At 43.1% G+C, this 19,583-nt stretch overlaps 2 protein-coding genes across 2 annotated transcripts; both read left to right on the plus strand.

Annotated features, from left to right (window-relative positions):
* Positions 1-2,607: 2,607 nt before the first annotated feature.
* ZKSCAN4 (zinc finger with KRAB and SCAN domains 4) lies at positions 2,608-9,690 on the plus strand. The gene is made up of 5 exons (XM_061195818.1): positions 2,608-3,312; positions 4,701-4,848; positions 6,501-6,583; positions 7,546-7,669; positions 8,681-9,690. The coding sequence occupies exons 1-5, from the start codon at positions 2,890-2,892 to the stop codon at positions 9,541-9,543; spliced, it is 1,641 nt and encodes a 546-aa protein (XP_061051801.1). The 5' UTR covers positions 2,608-2,889; the 3' UTR covers positions 9,544-9,690.
* A 6,866-nt stretch (positions 9,691-16,556) lies between these two features.
* Positions 16,557-17,758, plus strand: NKAPL (NFKB activating protein like). The gene is given in 3 exon segments (XM_061195842.1): positions 16,557-17,293; positions 17,295-17,684; positions 17,686-17,758. Coding segments are annotated over 3 exon segments (1,200 nt in total).
* The last annotated feature ends 1,825 nt before the right edge of the window (positions 17,759-19,583 follow it).

A 19,583-nucleotide genomic window follows, 5' to 3' on the forward strand; every position in this document is an offset into this window, starting at 1 on the left:
AGAGAAGAATATTTTCTAGTAGTTTTCCTTTGTAACAGCCTTGACATCTCTCATTTTCTTAAGTTTTATCTCTTTGTTATCCTTTGAACTGCAGAGGGAATAAAAACTAAGGAATAAAAACTCAGGAAGGGGGCTTCCCTGGTGGCGCAGTGGTTGAGAGTCTGCCTGCCAATACAGGGGACACGGGTTCGAGCCCTGGTCTGGGAGGATCCCACATGCCGTGGAGCAACTGGGCCCGTGAGCCACAACTACTGAGCCTGCGCATCTGGAGCCTGTGCTCCGCAACGAGAGGCCGCGACAGTGAGAGGCTGGCGCACCGCGATGAAGAGTGGCCCCCCACTCGCCGCAACTGGAGAAAGCCCTCACACAGAAATGAAGACCCAACACAGCCAAAAATAAATAAATAAATAAATACATTTATTTAAAAAAACAAAAAAACTCAGGAAGGTATCAGCATGGTATTCTTCCATTTAATAAACTTCTATCAAACTTGTATTCCATGGGTAGAAAGGGGACTTACTGACATCTTGGTCCACCAAAATAACTTTGCAGTCATTTCTGGCTTAAAATCTAATCCTGCCTGGTTCAAAGGAATCTCGGGGCTTCCATTTTAGGGTAGACCTAATTTATTATAGGCCATGCATTGTTCTAAGCACTTTACACAAAAACTCACCTTAATGCTCACAACATCCCTTTCATCAATGCAATAATCAATAAACAGTCTATAATAATAATAGAAAAGAGTTTCATTCGAGCCAAACTGAGGACTGTTACCCAAGAGACATGGATTCAAGAAGCACTTGGATTGTGTTCTGTCAGACTACAAAATGGGGGGCGGGGGCTTAGGTAGGCAAAAAACAATTTGTACACAAATTGTCAAGAATTAGGATTGGAGGGGACTTCCCTGGTGGTCCAGTGTTTAAGAATCTGCCTTCCAATGCAGGGGACATGGGTTCGATCCCTGGTCGGGGAACTAAGATCCCACATGCCACAGGGCAACTAAGCCCACGTGCTCTAGAGCCCATGCGCCACAACTAGAGAGCCTGCGTGCTGCAACTACTGAGCCTGCACGTGCGCCACAACGAAAGATCCCACGTGCCACAACTAAGACCTGACACAGCCAAGTAAATAAATAAAAATTAGGATTGGAGCTGGCAAGAAGTAAGGGTGCTTGCTAAGCAAGGGTTGGTTGGGGTCCAAAATGGGTTACATAGTTACAAGGGGAGACCTTGAGACCGTAAGGTTGCAGCTGGCAGCTACTAGCAGATATTGTTTTGAGAACAGCTGGTAGTGTGCTTGAGTTTGATACAGTTCAGAAAATTCAGGTTCTCAGTGACGCAGGAACATTTCTGAAACCACATGCACAATGGTTACCCGGTTCCATTTTGGATGCCTGAACCACAGTTTCATATCTTGTCAGAACAAAGAACAAATATCAAACATGACAGGGGTGCATTCCTTCAAGGTTTCAAAAGAGACAGATTAGCACATACACAGTGAGTCAGCATGACCTTGGTGTCTGGGAAGGGACCCTCATCTTCGAAGGTGTAATAGCATTGGCATCATGGGCGGGGTGGGGGGGCATTTATCTCTATCTTCAAAGTGGACATTGTGAACAATATGGTAAATGCATTCTTTTTTAATGGTTAGAACAGATGTACATCATATAAGTCGGAATGACTTCCCCATACCTCAACAGGTGAAAATTTCCTCCATCACTGTCTACTGTTACTATCCCCATTTATAGATTGGGAAAGTCAGGCACAGAGAGGATAAGTAATTTACCAAGGTCACCCAGCTAGTACGTGGTACAGCCAGGATTACATACCCAGGTATCTTGGCTTGAGAGTCGGTGGATCTAACCACTATGCCAGACCATAAATGAGGGCTGGAAAGAAACAAGAATGAAAGCCCAAGATAATATGGTCCCTGATGCCAGGGACTAGAGAGTTTCTGGAAGTGGGAAGCCTGGAAATCCTGGTTGCCTGAGAGGAAGCCATGGAAAATAGAAAGTGGTAACTGTTGTGTGTGGAGGGGAAGAGGGACAGAATCTCTAGTTACTTTTGCAGGAGCAATTTCAATGGCTTTGTTGGCAGTTTGCCGCCTACAGTGTGTTAAGGTGAGGACTAGAGTCAGAGATAGGAGGGCTTTATTTCAAGTAGTTTAGCCTTGAAAGGGAGGGAAGAATGGCAGCTGGAGTGGAGCAAGAGCCAGGGGCAGCCACTGCTTCTCCAAGCAAGTGCCTGGTGATGTGTTCTTCGATGTTTCTGAGAGAAAGGGCATGTCCTCCTGCCTGGTGCTCTGAGGAAGCCCTGCTTTCTTCTGAATTCTAGTGTCAATTTTATGCCAGCTCTGTAGTCAAGCTTTACATCAGAGCATGGGGTGGGGGGGCACAACAGCATCCTTACAGGACTGTAAGATATAGTCTTATTTCTTATGATACAGAGCCTGTCATCCTTTTTTTCTCCTTCCCCTAACTGCTTCCCTTGAGTGGAGGTAAGGGCATGGTTGCTAACGGGTTAACTCGGGGACAACCACCGAGAGGTGCTTCCTAGAGAGCCCGGGAAGTGGCATTGATTCCCACCGAGGCTTCCTGTGCCCCAGCCTCAATTTTTCTCCAGCATCTGGAATCTGTTCATTCCACCAAGACATCCTTTGGGGTTACTTATTGTGGGATTCGGGGTGGGGTGCAGAGGAGGACGCTACAAAGGCACGGACTACAGGGGGCAATCTGTGAAGTTGCGCCCCAGGGGTGTCCTGGGCCCCTGGACACGCGGAAGGGGACCACTGCAGTTTTACAGTAAAATTGTGATTTCCCACCTTTCAAGAATTTTCCGAAGAAATACAGCTCCCAGCTATAGTGAGGCCCAAGTACTGCCTTGGTCCAGGATGGCTAGAGAATCGAAGGAAAGCGCAGCCTTGGACGCCCAGTCTGCAGAGGACCGGACCGGGATCCTGACCGTGAAGGTGGAGAAGGAGGAAGCCTCCGCCTTGGCTGCTGAGGCGGGCGCCCCAGGCAGCCCAGCTCCGGGATCCGAGCACTCCCGCCAGCGCTTCCGAGGCTTCCGCTACCCGGAAGCTGAGGGGCCCCGCGAGGCTCTGAGCCGGCTCCGGGAGCTCTGCCGACTGTGGCTGCGGCCTGAGGTGCACACTAAGGAGCAGATCCTGGAACTGCTGGTGCTGGAGCAGTTCCTGACCATCCTGCCGGGGGACCTGCAGAGCTGGGTGCGGAAGCAGCATCCCGAGAGCGGGGAGGAGGTGGTGGTGCTCTTGGAGTATTTGGAGAAGCAGTTGGATGAGCCGATGCCGCAGGTAGAGAGAACAGATTTAGCCTCTGAAAGCTGTGGTCTGTTTCTTCCTGAAATCTCCAGATCAGAGTGAGGGGCTTTTCTTTAAGATCCAGAAGTTCTCAGTCTCTTTTTGTACCATGAACCTCTTTGCCAGTAAGGTGAAGTCCCTGGACTCCTTCACATAATAGTATTGTTTAAATACATAAAGGAAAATATAAAGGATTAAAAAGAACTCAATTATATTGAAATACAGTTCGCAAAGCATTAAATGTATGATAAAGTTATAGATGTGCTTTTTAAAATTAATGCACTAAATAGTAACATCTAGGGACAGGCCTAATAACTAGTATAATTTCAAAGTGCTGATGAATGACTTTGACATTTATCTGGTTGTAATGTGATATGAGAACATCTGCAGTTTCAGCTGGTGACAGATTCCTGTGTACTGCTTATAGCACCTTGGTTTGTGGCTTCCATTCATAATTGAAGGAAATGCTAAATTTTGCTTAGAAGCTAGTAAAAATAAAGTTATTTTTCCTATTCACATTCATGGAATACGTGGGAGGGAGTCGGTGGACCACAAGTTAGAAACCCCAGGGTTCATTTTTACTTGCATCTTCCTGAATGTTGTATGAGTCTGTTTTCCCTTTGCAGCATTCTGTGTCCTTGTGTGTTCCTTTCAGCGTGTACATAACCGACCAAAGACTTCTAACCTGTGACCCAGAGACCAGGGTTCTTGAGTTGGCATTAGTGCCCCTTAACCCTGTAACAGAGAAGAATCATTTCAAGTCTCAGCTTCAGGCTCTTCATTCTTTACAGAAGATATGGGAAATTCTAAGCTGCACATGAGCTAATTATTATGAAAGTGACTTGAAAATTAATTAATGACAAATGTCTGGAAGGAAACCTTCATTTAATGAGGACATACCATGTACCAGGCCCTGTGTTAGGTGATTTCACACAGTGCAATCTTATTTGCTGGTCTCCAAAACCCTGTAAGCTAGAAATTATTATTTTCATTTTTTAGATAAGAAAACATATTAGTATTCTCTGAGAACTTAGCCCCAATTCCCAAAGAGTTTTCATTAAAGCACAAATATATATAATGAGGGAGCACAGAGTAATGCTTAAGAGCGTGGGCGCTGGATTCATTCTGCCTGAGCTCCCATCCTAACATTTCTGCTTTTAGCTGGGTGACCTTGGGCAAGTTGCTTAAACATTGTGCCTCAGTTTCCCCGTTACAAAAATACAGATAATAAAAGTACCTAGCTCATAAGGTTGTTGCGCTCTGCATCAAGTGAGTTAATATTCATAAAGCTCTTAGAAATAGTGCCTGGGAAATAGAAAGTACTAGCACATACTAGAGAGTGTGATAGAAGTGTCTGATGAATAAATAAAAATGACTTCTAGGTCCCAGGTGGTGACCAGGGGCAAGAACTGCTCTGTTGCAAGATGGCAGTGTTGACACCAGCTCAGAGGTCACGAAATACCCAGTTCCAGCCAAGAAAGGCTCCACTCAAGCATGAATCTTTGGGATCCCAGTCCTTACCAGACAGAGGTGAGTATTATCTTCTGGGCAGTATGAATTCTGCAGACTCCAACCAATTTCATTTAAGAATCACCTAAAAGATCTGTTGATAGGTGTCTTATATGCCCCTTGCAGATCTACTTTACTTTGAGACTGAGACTAATAGGGAAATTTCAAACAATAGTGGAAAGCTTTCCTAACCAAACCTGGACATGGTAAATAAGACTTTATTAAAATTGGTGTTTGGAAAGAGGTGATTTTTGTAGCAACACAGTGATCTGCATTCATTCAACATATATTTCTGGAGGCTCCCTACGTGGTAGCCAGTGTTATAGGTACCAGGGATAGCATTGTCAGTAGGACAGATTTCCTCCTCCAATGGAGCTTACATTCTAGTAAGGAGAATAGCAAATAAATTAATATGATTTCAGATATTGGTGAGTGCTATGAGGAATATAAGGCAGAGTATGTAAAGCCAGTCAGAATATTCCAGAATTGTAGGATTTCTACAAACCAAAGAGTATAAATCTTCTAAACCTGTCACTTAGAACAGGGTGAAAATCACTCAGTAGGAAACTGTTATATGTTCCCGAGTGTTCCCCATGTACTGTGAACATCTGGGCAGATTTCCAAGACAAACAACACTAGGATACACCAGCCAACAGGAAATCTTTATTTCTGAACAGAGGTCCTAGCCTAACCTAACTTGTATCCTGCCTCCAGCACAGTTCACCTTTTATAGGAAAACCTAAAGTTCTCCTTTACTTCTCTCAAATCTGAGCAAGTTCTGTATAAGCAGACTCCCATTTCCTCCTTTCTGGGCCCAGCCTTACCTGACTCCTCTTAGTCTTTCAGAACTAAAGAATAAAGCACCCAGGGCTTCCCTGGTGGCGCAGTGGTTAAGAATCTACCTGCCGATGCTAGGGGACACGGGTTCAAGTCCTGCTACAGGAAGATCCCACATGCTGTGGAGCAGCTGAGCCTGTGTGCCACAACTACTGAGCCTGCGTGCCACAACTACTGAAGCCCATGTGCCTAGAGCCCGTGCTCTGCAACAAGAGAAGCCACCGCAATGAGAAGCCTGTGCACCACAACGAAGAGTAGCCCCCACTCGCCACACTAGAGAAAGCCTGCTCACAGCGACGAAGACCCAATGCAGCCAAAAATTTAAAAAAAGAATTAAAAAAAAAGAATAAAGCACCCAAAGAGCTACTAAAGAAATTTTAACAACAACAGAAATCCTTGGGACTTCCCTGGTTATATGTATAAGACTCCGTGCTTCCACTGCAGGGTGCGTGGGTTCAATCCCTGGTCAGGGAAGTTCCTCATGCCGCGTGGTGCGGCCAAAAAAAGAAACCACAGAAATCCTCTTATTCCCTCTCTCAGCAAAATTCAAGATTAAAGACTCTTCAGATGGAATGCTTTGTTTTGTTTTTATGTTGCTACCATTTCTTACCAAGGATCCAGCCCATCGTTTTGTGCATCTGTGGAGTACACCACGTCTCTTCAGGCCCTAGGATTTGAGCTGGCAGGGATCAGGAATTTTGGAAAGACACACTGTATAAGCTTCTTTATGGGAATTTATGCAGTTTTTGAACTTGGACTTCACGGCTCAGGGAGGCTGAATGCCAGGGAGGTTGAATGTCAGGGTCAATCTCATCCAGAGCTTCTTTCCTTCTTAGTTCTCCAGGTTCCTAGGCTTGCCTCTGGAGGGCGCTGCAGAGAAGATGCAGTGGTAGCCACCAGGCTTGCTCCAGAGTCCCAGGTGAGGTGGAGCCCTTGTCCCTCCCCCAGCACCCAGCACCCTTCACTGCTGATGGGCTTCCCATCAGATCCCTTTCTCTCCATGCCTCCTCCACCCTCATCCTGGATCTACATGGAATTTGAGTATTCTCATTTATCCCAAGGTTGCTAATCATCATCTGTCATTATTTTGGTGGAGGATTTTCCTGTTTCACTCCTAGCTTGGAGACTGTGCTTCCCTGCTCTTCCTAGCCATCTGTTTGGTCAGCTCCTTCATCAAGGAGATTTTCTTCTTCAGCAAGGGAAATTTAGCAAATACAAACTGAAGATTTTGTTGTGATGGTGATTTAGTTTTGCTTTTTAAGTATCATAAACTATGCTGCTAGTGAGGGATATAAAGTCATGCCCGCTGCCCTCTAGGAACTTAAACTTGAAGGAACAGATAAGGCATGTGCTTTTAGTCTAAGATTTAATATTACAATTTGAATAGTCTTTACTTAACCTGGATTTTAATTTCTTACCCAGTCTTTCATGTCCTGCTTGAAGATCTCAGTATTTGAGGCTCTGTAGAACCTATTTTCCCTGGTTTTTCCTCACCTTAGACCTAGATTTCATTGTATTTTAAAATCATTAATACAAATAAGCCCCCATCCCCACTTTGCCAAAGCACACCACAAATATTTTGAAAAGTTTGGATATGGTTCCACTCCTTTCACTGCACTGGCCCTTGTTTTTCCAAACCTTTCACCTTCTGGACTGTTTAGATGTTTATATGAAAGTACTGCTAATGTGTGTATTTCTTTCCTTTAATGGTTATTTTTTTGACAGAGATGTTATTAGGGATAGGGTTAAGTAGGCATAAGTATGCCATACTTGCTTTTTTGTAAAGAGCTCCTGTAAAGGGGACGCTCCTTCATTGCATGTACCCAGCTTTGGGAGTGATTTTGGGCAAGAGGAATTACATGGAATTCCTCACTGTTTCAGGGGCTGCTGAAAATGGAAGATGTGGCCCTGACCCTCGCTCCTGGATGGACACAGCTGGATTCATCTCAGGTGAACTTCTACAGAGATGAAAGGCAGGAGAACTATGGCAGCCTGATCTCCTTGGGTAAGACTAATGGGCACTGATTTCTTATAAGGTTTCGTGGCTTCCTTTGTGTATTAGAATCTACTAGGCTGTTAGAAACTGTTTGAATTATGTTTGGAATTAGAACCACCATTTCTGAATCCCAACTACTAACCAGCTGTGTGACTAGTTTATTAACCTTTCTGAGCCTTGCTTTTTTATCTGTCCTGCCAGTGTCCTGGTCAATTCAGTTTAAGTGGGATGAAGGAGGTACAGCCCTTAGTTCAGGTCCAGCTCATAGTAGATGCTCAGTAAATGCTGATTTCTTCCCCTTCCCTTCCTGTTGCTAGCCCTGATAGTGCAGAAGAGCTGAGGGATCTCTTCAGGAAGTGGGCCATGGGACCATAGAGTGAGAGCTAGAAGTGAGCCAGAGATTGACTGCCTGGCCTTAGAGATGAGCGTGCAGTGCAGAGGCACACAAGATTGCCTGGCTTGTCTGAGTTCACATAGCTCACTACAGCACAGTGCGGGCTCCAGCTCAGATCTCCCAGCACTGATGCCAGTTTTATTTGGCAGACCCTGCCTCTGCCTGGGGTGCAGCCAGAGATGACTGCACCTTCCAGTGGTCAGTGAGTTCTGAGTTCCTACTTTCCCTGTTTCTCATAGAACATTTCAGAAATCCTTTCACTTGCCTTGTTTACTGTCATCTTCTGCTCAGCCCTTTTAGTATCTAATCCTAAGCACATGGCCCTGCCTTACTTTCTTAGAACTTAGAGCATCTGCATTTATCCCCAGCACAGTCTTCAGGCCTCACCACCTTCCCTCCAATCTCTCCATTCCCAGATTGTACCCTTCTTCCAATGGCCCCATTCTCATTCTCATTCCCTCCCCAGCACCCCTGTTCTCCCCCTTTATTCCCATCTTTATTCTAATACTTAAATCTTCATCCATGGCATATATACACCTCTATAATTCTTGCCTCCCTGGGACTCATCACAAAGCTTTCCTCTGTGGTAGAGCATAATTGACAGTTGCTGGCCATTTGTTGTTCAGGTGGTGCAGTGCAGACGAAGATCAGGGACCTGCCTCCAGACGAGGACCATCCAGGACAAGAGTCTGGTCAGATACCATGCCACTTGGGTGAAGCCATTGGCCAGATTCCTGCACGTGCAGAAGCTGGTGATCAGGAGGGCAGGTTACAAAGAAAGCAGAAAAGTGCTGCAGGGAATAGGCGGCATTACTGTCATGAATGTGGAAAGACTTTTGCTCAGAGTTCAGGCCTGACTAAGCACAGGAGAATCCACACTGGGGAGAAACCCTATGAATGCGAGGAGTGTGGCAAGACCTTCATCGGGAGCTCTGCCCTCGTCATTCATCAGAGAGTCCACACTGGGGAGAAACCTTATGAGTGTGAGGAATGTGGCAAGGTCTTCAGTCACAGTTCAAACCTTATCAAACACCAGAGAACTCACACCGGGGAGAAGCCCTACGAGTGTGATGACTGTGGGAAAACCTTTAGCCAGAGCTGCAGCCTCCTTGAACATCACAAAATCCACACTGGGGAGAAGCCATACCAGTGCAATGTGTGCGGCAAAGCCTTTAGGCGCAATTCACATCTCCTCAGACATCAGAGGATCCACGGCAATAAAAACGTTCAGGATCCTGACCGTGGAGAGACCTGGGAGAGTCAGGGGAGGATGGAAAGCCAGTGGGAAAATGTTGAGGCTCCCGTGTCTTATAAATGTAATGAGTGTGAGAGAAGTTTCACTAGGAATAGAAGCCTTATTGAGCACCAAAAAATCCACACTGGTGAGAAACCCTATCAGTGTGATACATGTGGAAAAGGCTTCACCCGAACTTCATACCTTACTCAACATCAGAGAAGCCATGTTGGGAAAAAAATTCTGTCTCCATGACCCATGTCTTATATGCCAGAGTTGGTGCTCACTCCTCGTTGAACTGAAGCCACCCTGGAGCCCTTGCTGACTAGAAAATTGTGAGCTGGGCTTTATTTACTCCCGCACATCATCAGGTGTTTGTTAGAAAATAGAGACTGGCTGAGATGAATTATCTTCTACATCTTAGAAGGTGATTGAAAAAAAAAAAACAACTTGTTTGATAAGAGGCTATGGGAGAGTTGTCTGGAAGAGGTCAGACCTGAAATGATTCTCACCTTTTAGACTTAATTGGGCTTCTAGACTGGCTAATTAATCACCCTCGGCCAGCACTTTATGACGTCTCCTGGGTGGATGGCTCTGATTTGGGGCGCTGCTGCTCTGACTGTTCATTTTGCCTATAATGAATTCCTCACCAGTTGGTTGGATCAATGATGTCTTATACCCCCATTGTGCCTTGCATACAGGTGCTATAAACATTTATTAAATATACCAGTGAAACGACCTTCATAGCTCTGAAAATCTAATGTTGTCTAGATTTCTGAGGACTATCTAAGGCCATTTGTGTTCATCTAATTCTCTGAGGTTCTAGATTCTGGGTCTAGAATATTTATCTAGATTCCGATTCTAGTATATTTATTGTCAAATACGTAAGATTGTCAGAGTTGGGGTGGAGGAATCCATATTTCTTCACCAGCATAGTAATAGTAAGAATGCCTTAAACAGCTTCTTTATCATTAAGACATTGTGAGACTGCTCCATCTGTACAATTCCAGTCTATAGTCAACGTTAACTACATTAGTTCATATTTAATTTTGCTACTCTTTAGGGGGAAACCTTTCACATTCAGGTAAATAAAAATCAATTTATCAAGTCAGATCAAAACTATTATGAATCTTGACGAAAATCCTATGATGCGAGAATTCCCTGGCTGTCCAGTGGTTAGGACTTCACACTGTCACTGCTGAGGGCCCAGGTTCGATTCTTAGTTGGGGAGCTAAAATCCCACAGGCTGCGCAGCCAAAAAAATTTAAAAATTAAAAAAAAAAAATCCTATGATCCTCAACAGCTTGTTTCTCACCTTTTGGTTATCTTGGGCCTAACCAAGTGCCAAGACACCATCCATATCCCTCTCTCCCAACTTAAAGCCAAGTGTGCATGAAAGCTCATGCCAGCTAAGCTTAAGCTCCCTCCAAGTCAGAGGATTCACACCAAACACTTATAACAAGTATTGTTCATGTTTTCAAAACTGCCCTGTGGTTGGGGAGAGGAAGATTGGGTCAGAGGCAGCCAATGTTGATAGAGACCCGAGTATGGGCAGTAGGAGAAAATGTATCTTTTCAGAAACACATTGGGAGTCCTGGGTATCTGACCAAAACGATTCCACAACATTCAAAGTATCAACCTGTGAAGTCAAGACTCTCAATAAGAATTTCATGATATCTCCTGTTTTCACCCAGATCACCTTCTGCTAAGTTCTTCAAAGACTGCTACCTTCTTCGTAGGTGCCTGAGTGCCCGTCCCCAGCTTCCAGCTTTAACAAGAATGGGTTCTGCCTCTGAGGAAATCCCGGACCACGTTTTGTTCAGTCCCCAGCATAGCGTTTTCTTCTGTTCTCAAGTACCCTTGCTGGATTCCTGCTCTGAAGTACCCCTGGCTGACTAGGGACTTTGCAAACTGTGAGGCTCTTCCTTTATCACTTTCCTACAATCTTTCATTGCCTTCATTATCCCCTTGTTGCAGTATAATTTAAAACTTCAGTGTTCTAAAATCCTGTAGACGTCCTCCAGTTAATCTTTTCTAGCCTTTTAAAATTTCCTTTTAAATTAACTGTATTTTTGTTACCTCCGCAAAGCTAGCCATTTCCTCTTGTCTCCTTATCTTTATTTTTCCTAAATATTTGCTAATGGCCCTGATCTTAAACACTGTTCATTTTTCTTTGGTGTTTGTTTCTTATGTCATGTGAAGAGATACATATAAAGCCTTTTACAAACCAGAAAACATTATACACTTAATAAGTATAATTTGTGGAGATTAACAAAGGACCACTGCGCCTCCTTTCACTCTTTCCGCTCCTTCCGAACCTAAAAGACTTCTCCATAGAGGAGGGAAAGATTATAGAAAAATACTTTTGAGTGCTTACTATGCCTGACAATGAAAGCGATAAAGCATACACACACACATGCATACATACTTGGGCTTAGGCTTTCAGTATAGTAAAATTGATAAGACTTGCACATAAAAATAAGACAGTGCTGTGGTAAATAACTTGTGAGTGGTGAACTGAATGCTGTGGAAGTTCAGAGGAGGGAAAGGTTACTTCTGACTGTGTGCTATTATTGCATGGACAGGGTGACATGTTAGCTGAAAAGACTAAAGGAGTTTGTCAAATTTAGTAACTAAGGCAAGTTTGAAGAGATACATACATTGTAGCGGCCTTCAGTGCCAGAGCAAGGGGTTGAAATTTTATTCAGTAACACTGGGGAGCCACTGACATTTTATGATAAAAATATTATTTAGGAAACTATCTGGCATTATTGTATAATTTCAGATTGAAAAGTTACTTTGCTGATAGGCTTTTAGGCACCCCACTTTTGTATATAACAAATGTGTGTTTATAAGTAAGGGAATTATAAAATGGGTTTAACTCTAGCCTATTTAAAAGGATGGTCAAAAAAATTATTTTCAGACGAAATTAGACCCCATAAAATAAGCTGCTTAGTTAGATATAAGCAGTATATAAAGTGGAATAAAACATCACTTTTCATGCTTTTAAAAATTGTTTTTAGGAATTTTAGTGTCAATTAGCCATTCTGTTGGATTGGCCAAAAAGTTCATTCGGGTTTTGGAAGTTTTTGGCTAACCCAATACTTCACTTCTCCAACTGAAACAATGCTGAAATCCCCCATTTTCTTTCTTCTTCCTTTTCATTAATAAGTAACTAATTATAGCTATTTTTTCTACTTGGGTCGAATGAATAGTTACAATGAAAAGAGATTTTTGATGAATAGCCCTCCTAGATGGGTTCTTAATTTTGGTAAAGATGTGTGTATTCCTGCAAAAGATTCTGTTTATTTTCCTTCTCCGGCTGCGTTGGGTCTTCGTTGCTGCGCACGGGCTTACTCTAGTTGCGGGTGAGCGGGGGCTACTCTTTGTTGCGGTGCATGGGCTTCTCATCTGGTGGCTTCTCTTGTTGCAGAGCATGGGCTCTAGGCGCCCAGGCTTCGGTTATGGTGCAGGGCCTCAGCAGCAGTGGCTCACGGGCTCTAGAGCGCAGGCTCAGTAGTTGTAGTGCACAGGCTCAGTAGTTGCAGCGCACGGGCTTAGTTGCTCCGGGGCACGTGGGATCTTCCCGTGTCCCCTGCATTGGCAGGCGGATTCTTAACCACTGCGCCACCAGGAAAGCCTCTCTTCCTCCTCCTTTAGTGGGAAAAAAATAGGAGTGCCAACTTACCTCACAGGGTTGTGAGGATCTGCTCATACAAATAAGAAGTGCTGGGTAAATAATCTGAAAACGTTAATATTGGGCTTCCCTGGTGGTGCAGTGGTTGAGAGTCTGCCTGCCAATGCAGCGGACGCAGGTTCGAGCCCTGGTCTCGAAGGATCCCACATGCCGCGGAGCAACTGGGCCCGTGAGCCACAACTACTGAGCCTGCGCGTCAGGAGCCTATGCCCCGCAACAAGAGAGGCCGCGACAGTGAGAAGCCCGCGCACCGCGATGAGGAGTGGCCCCCGCTTGCCACAACTAGAGAAAGCCCTCGCATAGAAACGAAGACCCAACACAGCCAAAAAAAAAAAAAAAAAAAAAAAAAACTTCCCCCAAATGCTGGCAATCTTTAAGCTAAAAGAACTTCCCAAATTTAAAAAAAAAAAAAAAAAAGTTAATATTGATAGAGAAATGGAGGTTAAACACTTTGTTAGCCGAAACCTCTATATATTGGAATGACAATTGTTTAATAGTAAAGGCTCTCTTAAAAAAGTGTCCTGACACAAGCATGTGACAGTGTTGATCTTATCTTGTAATGATGTCCCAAATCATTTGTGTGGTTCCATCTCAATTATTCATAATGAGAACTTTACTCAGTAAACTTAATTTATCTACTTTTCTCTAAACACACTTTTTAGTCTATCTTTTGTTACTCCTTGTGATAGCTAAAATTGGGTCTGATGAATTCAAATGCGGGAACTTTTTTTCAGTCAGCTCTGTAGATGTGGTACCTATTTTGTACGTTTCAAATGGAGTTGCTGCTACAGAAATATTTGGGGATGACTACTTTCCTGTGGACCTTTTTTTTGTTAACATAACATTTTATTGTAGAAATATCCTTTTATTTCTGCATCTACCCACATTGCTCACTTTGTAGCATTAGCAATTCCTTTCTATTTACCACATCAATCTAAGACCTTGGAATTTGAACATAGCAAGTGCTGCTGGTCTCCTTTCCCAATTAATGGCTGAATACTATGATATATTCCTGCCTGTTCCATGTATTTTGTTTATTAGGAATTGGGTTGTCATCCAAAATCCTCTGCACAACTTTCCAAATTCCCATTTTTATTCAAATTCCTAAGCTACTTCAAGATTTTTAAGGGTCTAGGAAAAAAAAAAATCTGAACAACCCTAATGTAACTTATTTGTAAAATAGTAATAAACCATGTGATTATTCCTTTCATTTGAGTGAATTCTTAAACAGCTAACACATTGCATAATTTCCAAGCTGTCAGAAAATAACTAATAGTTTCAGGTATTAACTAAAGTGTTAAAACTTTTAACCATTTTCTTCCCTCTGTTCCTCACCAATTCTGCCCATCAGCATTGGGATCCTCGGAAATGAAGTTTGTAGCCTTTCAGACCCGCTACAGCAGGGGGTATAGAAGGGCTGAGACATATGTGTGAGATAAATGACAGGCTTACCAGAACATCCTTAGCCCCTAGCAGAGTTCCTATTAAATGTGTGAATCTGGAAATTGATCCAGCTTGTTCTTTTGTATTATTTGTGAAATAAAATTCATATTTTATGGCAAGACAAGGAAAATTTAAACATAAAAAATTTTCTCTGGGGACTTCCCTGGCGGTCCAGTGGTTAAGACTCTGTGTTTCCACTGCAGGGGGCCTGGGTTCAATCCCTGGTCGGGGAACTAAGATCCCGCATGCTGCGTGGTGTGGCCAAAAAAAAAAAAAATTTTTTTTTCTCTGCCCTTTGGCCTCCTCTCTTTCCTCTACTGTGCATTGTGTATCTGCATTATGCATCAACCAAACCTCCCCATCAGCAGAAATACCTGTTCAACCATACAGAGCAACATTCTAGCACCAACAAGGTACTCCATAAAAGATAACATTCCTTCTTAATGGGAAAAAAGCCCCTTAAAATGAAATGTAGAGAAAAGCTCTCTCTCCATGTTTGGGCCTCTGTCATCATTAGAAAAATTCACTCTGGAGTTAGTTTATAAATGTGATCATATTGTCTATGGCGCTGCTTTTGCTCTACAGTGGCAGCACCCCAATTAAGCAAAATGTTATTTTCTCAAAAAATTTTTTTCATTCTTCCCATCAGAAGACCTGTATTATGACAATTTGTACTCAATTATTATAGTTTGAATAAGATAATTATATTTCATTAATAAAAATGTGTGGAAATTTGTTTTTTGTCTTATTATGTAAGTGCATACATAATATCCTCAATTTTGTCTCTTGGCCCACAAAGTCTAAAATATTTACTATTGGCCTTTTACAGAAAAAGTTTGCTAATCCCTGTTCTAGATAATAGTTTTCTTAAGGAACAAAACTATATTCTAAAACTAATTTCCCATATATTATCTGAAAGAGATATTCCATCAATCAATCAATATTTGAAAACCCCATCTAATACTAAGTGGCTTAATTTTATCCAAAAGAATTTTTTTTTTACATAAAGTATGACTTTTTTACTTACAGAGAATCTGTAATACTTTATCTATTGTGATATTTTCACCGTACGTGTGACCATTCATTTTTAATACTCCCTCCTATTTGCCAGTTCCTAAGGTAGCATAGTTTATGGCAGGACACCATGCCAGTCCTTGTCTCCTTCAATCACATTACTAAAATTCTACTTAGATCAAATGACCTCATTTGATTCTATTTAATTTAATTTCTCCATTTTATTCATTTAGACTCCTAGCATCAGGAAAGCACCATTCCTAAGTTCTGACTTAACTTTTCTGTCACTTTCCAAGTCTGTCAACTAACTGAGCAGGTCAACTTAACTGTAGAGAACCAAGATGACGGTAATGTCTATGCACATTTTAAGATCCGGGGGAAGTAATCCTGCATGAAATGTTTGCCATTTTAGAGGGTGAACAAAGTGTGTGCAGAACGTGGTTCCCAAACAACAGTTTCTGAAAAGCTCAACTAGATAAGGAGACATCTACAAGCCTGGGTTAGATGCTTCCCTGTGTTTCTGCGAATTTAAGAATACAAATCATGACTCCGGTCCTCACTTAACTCAGGCTGAGCTCAAACTTTGATTTTAAAATAAGTTCTGGTTCTTGCTTCCAAGTGGGATTTGGTAGTCATTAATAAACGTAAACGTATCTCTGCCATGAAGATGGTGGACAAGGTCCTTTTTAAGGAGTTAACAAGAGGAGCGTGAGAAGTAGGGAAACTTCACCAAGGGGTAAAGATAAAGAGGGCGGAAGTGAGAATGACAGGAGAGAGGGTATCAAGATGCTTAAAGGCAAGTAACCAGGTAGAGAAGGGAGTGTTTGAACAGTAGAGGGATTCATTGATGCGAATTCCTCTTTTTACATTCCCACGGGGCTCAGGATGGGGAATGCAAATCCTGACAACAGGCGCGGCCACACTCCCTTTATCCGCTTTTGCGAAGAGGCCATCACGCAGCCTCAGCCAAAGCAGGCGCCTCACAGCCCACATGCTGATTGGGTTTTCTTCTGGCAGGCGCCGGAAGCGGAAGTCGTGCGTCGGACCGTTGCTAGAGCGCTTGCGTGGCCGGGAATTGCCGTCAGTCCCGGTCTTTGTAGTAACAGCGCAGCTCATGACTCAAGTGTTCCGGTCGCGCTACCCCAAGGACACCCCAGGCTCTAGGAGACGGCGACGCAGCTCGTCGGGGAGGCTGCCTTCCGCGCAGGCCAGACCATCCCCGTGGGGCAGCCGTTCCCACTCGCACTCCCGCGGCCGCGAGGGCCTCACGCCTCAGTGGGGTGGGTCGGGCGTCAGCGCTCCTTGTACCTTTAGCCGCTCTGGATCTCGAGAGCGGCCCACCGGGCTCCGCAGCTACGCTTTCTCGTCCTCTTCTGTTTACTATGGCGGATACCGCTACCATCACCACCACTATGCGGGCGACAGGCAGTGGGCGGAAGACTATGAGAAGAAGAAGGAGGAGAGCTATCGTCAGGGGAGGCTGAAAGAGAGAGAAAGGACTGGGGAGTTGGGAGCACCTGAGGTGTGGGGGCTGTCTCCAGAGTCTCCTGAGCCAGATTCTGGTGAACACACCCCGGTTGAGGATGAAGAGGTAAAGACTAAGAAGAGCAGCAGTTCACATTCCAGCTCCGAAGAAAAAAGGAAAAAGAAGGCCAGTCGTTCAAAAAATAAGAAAAGAAAGAAAAAGTCCAAAGGAAAACACAGGAAATATTCTGATAATAGCGACAGTAATTCAGACTACAACACTAGCTCTGATGATGATGAAAAGAGAGCAACAAAAGCCAAGAAGAAAGAGAAGGAAAAGAAACACAGAGCTAAAAAGCCCAAGAAAAAGACGAAGAAGACTAAAAAAATCCAGTGACAAAAGCTGTAAGGATTCAGAAGGGGAGCTGCCAGAAGATATCTGGATTGAGCAGTCAAAGATTGCAGATAACATGGCTCTAATAGGTCCAGAGGCACCTATAATACACACCTCTCAAGATGAGAAACCTTTGAACTACGGCCATGCTCTGCTTCCAGGTGAAGGTGCAGCTATGGCTGAGTATGTAAAAGCTGGAAAGCATATCCCACGAAGAGGTGAAATTGGGCTGAGAAGTGAAGAGATTGTTTCTTTTGAATGCTTAGGTTATGTTATGAGTGGTAGCCGGCATCGCAGAATGGAGGCTGTGCGACTGCGTAAAGAGAACCAGATCTGTAGTGCTGATGAGAAGAGAGCCCTTGCATCCTTTAACCAAGAGAGACGGAAGAGAGAATAAGATTCTAGCTAGTTTCAGAGAGATGGTGTGCTGAAAGACAAAAGGGAAAGATGACAAATAAGAACTTTTGTTCTATAGCCAGACTTTTAAGAATTTTATATGACCAAAATTAAAAGGCTTTATGGTGCTGCTGTACCTACTATAAGTTCAAGAAAAAACTGCTTTTTGAGATCTCTTTAGCAATTTATTTTTTGTTATTTTTAATTTTAAAAGTAAAATGTGCACGTTTTTAAAAATATTCAAACACTACAGGAGGAAAGTCAGTAAAATGTAAGTCTTTTACCCCAGCCCCTGATCCTTCTCCCCAAAGAAATCTCTTTTTGGAATCTTCTATATCTGTCCATAAGTTCCGTGTATATACAAGCATGTATGTTGCAGGCTAAAAATTGGATCTATTAACCTGAAGGGGATTTTTGTTTTTGTTTTTTTCCCTGTTGCTCTGACTTTTCTCTCTTTGAGGGCTTCATTGCCTCATGGAGCCGTTCATTTACCCCAGGGAGAACCAGAAGAACCCCAGAAAGAACAAAGGATTCAATTGAGTGTATACTTCTGGTTTCCATTTAACACTGAGTTAAAAAGTAGAGGTTTATTGGCTCATTTTCCTCTTCAGGCTGGTTTCCCTTAAATAACGAAAAGGCTGCCAAAGCTCCTGAGTTTGGTTATACATTTTCCTGGTCCACCTATGAAGAGAGAACATTTTTGTCCTGGCATTCCAAACAAGAATACTGAGATGCAGCCTAATTAGATTAGCTTAGGTCACATGCCCTTCCTCAGAAAAGGAACTGTTGCAAGGGAAATAGAATGGCCTACTCCTGAATCTGCAGGTTTTGTCACCCTAATGGGCTACATGGGCAAGGAATGGATACCTGAGTGAAAATCAGAGTAATGTTGGGAAGGGGGGTGGGTAGGCAACCAACAAATGCCCACTACAGTTTTGAATGATATTTTAAAAAATATAGAATAGAGAGTACAGGTACTGAAAGCCAAAGTTTTCTTGAAGAAAAGCTTGGCTTTGACTTAGAAGCCGAGTACCTGATTGAAGGGGTGATAGGATTTATCCATAAAAATAGACATAAAAAAGATAACGATCAGAGTGCTTGAGTATTCCAAAGAGTAGATTAGGCACCAGCTAGACTAGGAGGAGAAAGAACAAAATGCGAATAAAGGAGGAGCTCATGAAAAGGAGATCAGATCAGGAGGGACCAGGCGGACAAGAGAGTTAGCATTGAGAGACTGGCTAGCACCAATGCTGGAAAAGACTTTTAGAGTGAGCTCCACTCATGTTCTGTGTAAGGCTTTTGTTGTCATCCAGTGACGTCTTCCTGAACTCTTGAGACTTCAGCGCTAACCAAACTGATTTGGATAAGCCCCTTTTCAAGGCTCAAGACCCTGGTAACCCCACAGAGCTGAAGGTGAAAGAGTGCAGTTCTAGAATCTGGCAGGGCAGAGTGATGTAGAAGGGCACTTTTACCCCAGTATGTGACTTGATTGACACTGGACCACACTAGCTTGAGATTTTCCCCAAAGAGAGTTGGGTGAAAGCCACCTTGTTACATATGTATATTTCCATTTTTAGAAACAAACCATACCACACTATACAGATGGATCTATACCTTGCTTTTTTCACTAAACAATATATATTGGAAATATTTTATATCAAGGCATGTAAATCTATCTCATTCTTTTTAATGACTTTATAATATTCTATTGTATGAAAGAACCAAGTTTTATCCAATGTTTAAGATGTTGTCTGTATTTTGCTATTATACAATACTTGCAGTGAAAATCTTTGTGGATGTATGAGAGTATTATCTGTAGCATACTCATCTAGAAATAGAATTACTGGGTCAAAAGTCCTTTGGGTCATCTAAAAATGGCCATCTAGA

This window comes from Eubalaena glacialis, chromosome 7, assembly GCF_028564815.1.
Source record: "Eubalaena glacialis isolate mEubGla1 chromosome 7, mEubGla1.1.hap2.+ XY, whole genome shotgun sequence".
Classification (NCBI taxonomy): domain Eukaryota; kingdom Metazoa; phylum Chordata; class Mammalia; order Artiodactyla; family Balaenidae; genus Eubalaena; species Eubalaena glacialis.

Excerpts from the sequence above, each read along its gene's own strand:
- ZKSCAN4 (XM_061195818.1), top strand. The coding sequence starts at position 2,890 with ATGGCTAGAGAATCGAAGGAAAGCGCAGCCTTGGACGCCCAGTCTGCA. Across the intron at positions 3,313-4,700 it reads TGGATGAGCCGATGCCGCAG|GTCCCAGGTGGTGACCAGGG; the intron begins GTAGAGAGAACA and ends AATGACTTCTAG. Across the intron at positions 7,670-8,680 it reads TGGCAGCCTGATCTCCTTGG|GTGGTGCAGTGCAGACGAAG; the intron begins GTAAGACTAATG and ends TTTGTTGTTCAG.